General features: G+C 37.1%; 1 protein-coding gene across 14 annotated transcripts in view; it reads right to left on the bottom strand.

Moving 5' to 3' along the window:
• Positions 1 to 2,773: 2,773 nt before the first annotated feature.
• UNC80 (unc-80 homolog, NALCN channel complex subunit) overlaps positions 2,774 to 5,842 on the bottom strand; it is a 186,990-nt gene continuing 183,921 nt past the window's right edge. For all 14 annotated transcript variants that reach the window (XM_019726978.2, XM_019726980.2, XM_019726986.2 and 11 more), the window contains one exon: positions 2,774 to 5,640. In XM_019726978.2, the coding sequence (XP_019582537.2) occupies positions 5,377 to 5,640 (264 nt within the window). In that variant the 3' untranslated portion in view covers positions 2,774 to 5,376. The remainder of the gene's footprint in view (positions 5,641 to 5,842) is intronic.

The following is a 5,842-nucleotide window of genomic DNA, read 5'->3' as shown; positions in this document are numbered from 1 at the left end:
CGCCTCTTCCCTGCTAGAGCCTTCCGGAAGCAGTTCTGCGAGGAGGAGGAAGTCCCGCCTTCCCCTCGGGGGCGGGACTGGTAGCCTAAAGGCATAGGGGCGTGGCCTCGCATAAAGGTCCCTTCCGCCTTCCTCTAACCTTAGGTTTTAAAAACAGGTTATTGGAACAGCCCTTTCTGAACTCAAGGAGTTCGTTAATCTTTTCCCACCGTACATCCTCTATAATTCCCATTGCTCGGCTCTTGCCCTCGCTTCACTTTTTGTTTCTTCATCATTTGTGCTTTCTTTTCCTCCCCAGTTCCAGTTATTCTTAAAAAACACAAACCAAAATCCCTTTGCTCCTTATTTCTCTCTTTGAACTATTCTTAAGAGATGGAAGTATTCGGATTTAGGGAGGAATCCTACCTCTTCTAGACACTAGCTGTGTAAACCAAAATTAATTTTAGACTAATACAAAATAAAAAGTATTTGAGCAAAAGGAACTGCACGCAGCCCCAAAGACACAGATTAAGGTCACAAACTAAATTGTGTTCTGCTGAGACCAAGGGGAGGCCATCTTTTATAGTGAAAATTCCCCCCCAGGTTCCCAATTAGGTCCGTTTAATGGAAATAAGGTATCCAAATCCGTATACTTGTGGTCTGAACCCTGCAGTCCTGATCATAGCTCATTGGTGGAAAGAGGAAACCAGGAAGTGCCTTATTAATAGTTCACGCAGCCTGAAGCAGTAAGACGCAGTGCAGGAAGACTGAGTTCACTCTACAGTTCTACCTGGTATACAAAGTACGTGAGAAGCTCCTGTCAGCAAGTAGCCACTAGGCTCCTATTTTTATAAAATATGGGCCCTCGGTTGACCATGGAGAGTCCATCTCAGCAGATAAATTCCTTCTCAGGGTTCACATGAAATGAAATTTTCTCCTTGAGGTCCACGGTGACCTGTCAAGTCATTTCTCTCTGCCTCATCTGTTTTCTCATCCATTAAGACCGTGCTCCGAGTTTAGGGTTGTGAGAATTAAATAAGCAAATCCAGGTGATGGGCACAACACAGAATACCTGGTACTCAGAAATAAATGATGGTGGTTATTACTACTCTCCTATGCTTCTGGCCCTCATCCCTCTTATCTTCTTTTTTTGTTTTTTCCTCTCAGGAATGCTCACTAAAAATTTGTATATGCTTATTTACTGTTGAGACATAATCTAGAAGAGGTATAAGAGTGTCTGTCCCTCTGCCAAATGTGTCGAGGGTCATTGGGTCAGGAAAGACAAAATACACATGAGGAAAAAAATGGATTTAGCAAGAGCATATCTTAGAGGGTAAGGATAGGGCACTTTGTACTCTGTACAAAAGACAGAACTGGTGGTAACTTGGACCCCATGGTAGTTCTGGCCACATTTAGAGGACAACCAGGTCCTTAACATTCGTCCTGGGAGTTTACTAGTCATTCCAGCAGGTCATAACCTGGGCAGAAGCTGGGGTATCTGTCTCCCAATATGGCCATTCTGCTTCATTTAAAAGTTAAGGGTGGAGAGCATGAGCAGAATGGAGCTCAGTTGGGGTTGGAGGGAGGAACTGGAGGTGTCTAATTGAAGGGTGAACTTAGGCCAGACTAGGGGGATTGAGGAGAGACATCAAGGCACACTCAGGGATCTGAAAAGAACATTTTCCTGAATGCGTTAACCTCTTCCCTATGTTAAGAAATGAGAAATGAAAATCAGGCATCTTAAATGTTTTTTTAGATTTATTTTATTATATGTGCATATTCAAACACAGAAGTCTTAATATCTTTCATAAATATCTTTCATAAACATTTCAGTACTTATTCATATGCATTTTTTCCATGCTCTTTGGTCATTCGGTATTCATAACAGACTTCATAGTCATTTGAGGGAAGTTGGCTATGTAATCAATCATTTATTTTCACCTGTAAAATGGCTAGTAAAGGATTTTCATCCTGTAGTCACAGTGACTCTTGAAAAGTATTATGGAGGTACATTGATCTGTAATGCTAAACAATCCTAAAATAATATAAGTAAATTTGTCTTAAGTTTTTCCAAATACATTCTGCCCTTCTTTGTATTCTCCTGAGTGTCAAACCAAACTGTTTCTGAATTGCTGCAGTTGAAGCCCACGAAAGTAAATGAGGAAGTGGGACTTTCTATTCACGCCAAGGACAAGGCCATGGAATTGGGAGTGTGAGGTCACAAGGCAAAAGCATGACTCGGTGTGATAGCAGCAAATTCTGGAGACTATTAAAATATCCTGATTAACTTGAGGAAGGGTATTTGTGTTTTGGCCTATGATTCTATTTATGACCCTTTCTTCCTTGTAGGTCCCTACACACACCCTATTCTCATCTCAGATATTGTTGGAGTTGGACAGCAGAGTGAAGAATATTCTTCACTGACTAAAGGGACAGATACTAAAGAAGGGAGGAGATGTCACCTTGCCTTGGTATTTGGAGGGCTGAAGTAGCAAACCAGTTACTTCTAGCCTGTGAAAGAGGCTCTAACTAGACCACCAAAATCACAGATTCTGCTCCCCCCCCCCCCATATTGCCATGCCCAATTGTGCCTTTTGACACTAGTTCGCAATGCCATGTCACAAAGCACTCAACAGCCCAGTTTCCTTTTTGGAAAAATCAAATAACTTATCTAATAGAATTATAGTAAGCAGCAAACACTGAAAAGTAAAAGTAAAATGTTTTGCTGTATCCAGGATTTGAACTGCTTAAATTGAATCTGAGTAGTATAAATCTGAACCCACTATCATGGATGATACATATTTATTCCCATTTCACTCAAAAGTTAATTTCAGAAGAAGCAACCTCTTGGCTGAGTCTAATTTCTTATACATGGGAGATAGGTATCTGTTTTAATTTTCCTCTGAACAAGATAAATATCATTAAGCATTATAGCTTAAGAAATGATCTAGTATTACCAATATAGTATTTATCATATGTAATAATTTTTAGTCATATGCTCAATAGTTTGAACATTACAAAAATGTTATCTTGAACTTTTTTTCTAATCTTCCCCTACTTTTTTTTTTTTAAATAGTTATTCCTTCAAACTCCAGGTACCAGTACTCCTGAGAATACATCTTATGACAATCTTATGCACATACATGTAGATACTTTATCGATTACACATAAACACCCAACACATTACATTCAACACATTTAAGGGCACCTTAAATGGAACAGATGCATACATCTGTAAAATTTCAATAGTCCCAGTATGAAAACATTCCCACTCTAAAAGGTCCTGCTTCTCAGAGTGGGGGCTTTTTTGCAAGGTATTTAGCTTACTGGAAAAGTTTCCAGCAGATTTCCATAACACTAGAGTGAAGGACTCAGGCTAAAAGGCAGACAGGCCAGCATAATCATGTTCAAAACAGCCCAGTACTTTTAAAATACATATATAAAGGTATTTAGGATTCTTGTCAGATACTTGACAATCTTCTTTGACACCTTTACTTTTTAAATATTTGATACAATTATACATAGAGAATTTGAAACAAGAATCAAGACACTGGAACAAAGCACACACATATATAGAGACTCATATAGCCCAGACACTTATAATTACCAAACATAAGGCCTCTAACACTAATTTAGCAGCATAATTTTTAACAGCATAATTTTTAACAGGCAAAATACATCAGCTTAGAAAGACTCATAAAACCACTTATATGTATATTTCTGCACTTGAGAATTAACTCAGCATTAAGTGTCAATGTTCTGATAATACTGTAAAACAACATAAGCTTCTATTTTCTGAAACTTTAGATTTGAAATTTTTAATTTTGTCCATTGTCTTTAACTCACAGACAATGTTCATTCTCTTAGTAATTGGGACCAAAACCCCAAATTATATTTGAAAGTATAAATCACAGTATAAACAATGCCTATTTAATAAGCAATTCTAACAGAAAAATAATTTTCCTTTGTGATTTGGGTAGGTTTAGCAGGTCTCCTCTCTATATACATATACTTTCCAAAGCCAATACAGTTCAAGTTTAAGCACACAGAATGTTTTTTAAATTCATTGCAATGTAATCAAAATCTGTGTTTGACTTCAACTGAAGGACTAGAAAACACACACACACTCACACACCCCCTGCCATACCAATTTAGGTATGTATATGAGTTTTTATATGCTTAACAGTTATATAATAGTCTTCTAATGTAAACCGTTACAATTTTGAAATTCAATTTTGAACTATATGATAACAAGCCCTACTATAACATCAATAATACACTAGATATGGCTTCTCAAGCCTTCTAAGTTTTATACTTTTTTTGAAGTAAGTAAACTTCAGGTTAAAGTAAAATTCACAAGCTGACTGTGTCTAAGAAGACATTGCTGACTTTATATTTTTTCTCATAAACTTAGATGTCTATAAGATCATAAGACTATTGAGAAGTTAACATTGAGAAGTTATTTTAGTGAACCCATTCTAACAACAATAGCCTTAATATCTGAAAATATGCCCTTGAAGGCAGGCACAGGATGCTGTAAGGAAAGTAATCACATTTTCCAGTATCTCCTGATCATGGCATTGTCGTAGTCAGGGCTAGAAGTAGGAATATCATCTCTTTCTAGCTATTATATTTACATTTCGTTTTTATTGTAGTATAGGCTGTTTCGGTTCTTCTTGATTCAGAATTATGTCTGATAATTTCTAGAATATTTTCTCTCTAATGTGACTGATTATAAAAGGAATGATCTTATAGCATTAGCATTTTGATTTACAACATTCAGTGAAAATGATGGTTGAAAAATAAATATTGAAAAGTCTACAGCTCTAAAAATAGTATTTTTTTCCTTCTTCTGAATGGCTGTATTGTTGATCAAAACAAAAATGGCTGCAGGCTTACTTATTATTTAGTTTTTCAAACTAGTATTTTCCCTATTTATTATTTTATGTAAATTCCTACTTGTATAGCCACCTGATTTAATATTTTTGAAACTATAAAAATAAACATTTGCATGAGATGTATAATGTGAATAACCTCAAAAAACTGCATTCTTTTTAGAGCATATTGTTTGTTAATATTCGTAAATAAGCATCTCTGTAATAGTATATATTTTTAACTGCTCAAGCCTTCTTGAATCATAAACAATTTGCAAATGGCTCTTTCCCCTTATTCATCCCTGGTTTTTATGGTCTTCACACAATGAAATCATCTTAGCCACTGATTTTTAAAAGATGTTTATGAAACAATATGAGCATTGGCAGTGAAATCTACTGAGATTTGTGTCACCCATTGGATATAAAGTGCTGTGTTTTCTTTTCCAAGCAAAAGTATTCAACTTTAAGTAAAGTGATCCCTCCCACATCTTGTCTAGACCTGCAACTCTTACAAGATACAGAACTAAACATGAGACTCATCTAGGTCTACACCAGTCTCCCCAAGCTCAGTGGGAGTAAAAGTGAACTGGCTGGCCAGCAGAGGGTTCTCCATGCCATTTTCCTCACTGATGTGAAGGACAGTGTCTCCATGCTGGAGGAGGATGGACGTCTCAAGGCCTGTGAAGTCATCAGGGTCTGACAGTTGAGTAGACAGGGGGCTGTGTGCTGTCGCACCTTGTACTTCTGGGTCCTCCTTCTTTTCTCCTTCAGCAGGGAGGGTCTCACTCTATGATCAAAAGGACCATAACATCATGGAAAGGTAGGATGGGTGCCAGGGAAGAGTATAAAAAATGTTGTCTAGCTGTAACTAGACAAAGAATTACAAGGCTAGTTCCAATTCCAGGCTTTATTATATGTGAGATCTTATAATTTTCCAACGTTCTAAGTCTCAGTTTTCTAACCTGTAGCATGAGCATTATTTTTCCCCT

The sequence above is a fragment of the Rhinolophus sinicus genome, linkage group LG01 (assembly GCF_036562045.2).
Source record: "Rhinolophus sinicus isolate RSC01 linkage group LG01, ASM3656204v1, whole genome shotgun sequence".
Taxonomy (NCBI): Eukaryota; Metazoa; Chordata; class Mammalia; order Chiroptera; family Rhinolophidae; genus Rhinolophus; species Rhinolophus sinicus.
The sequence above is the reverse complement of the archived record's forward strand: the minus strand, read 5'-3'. Positions and strand labels throughout refer to the sequence as shown.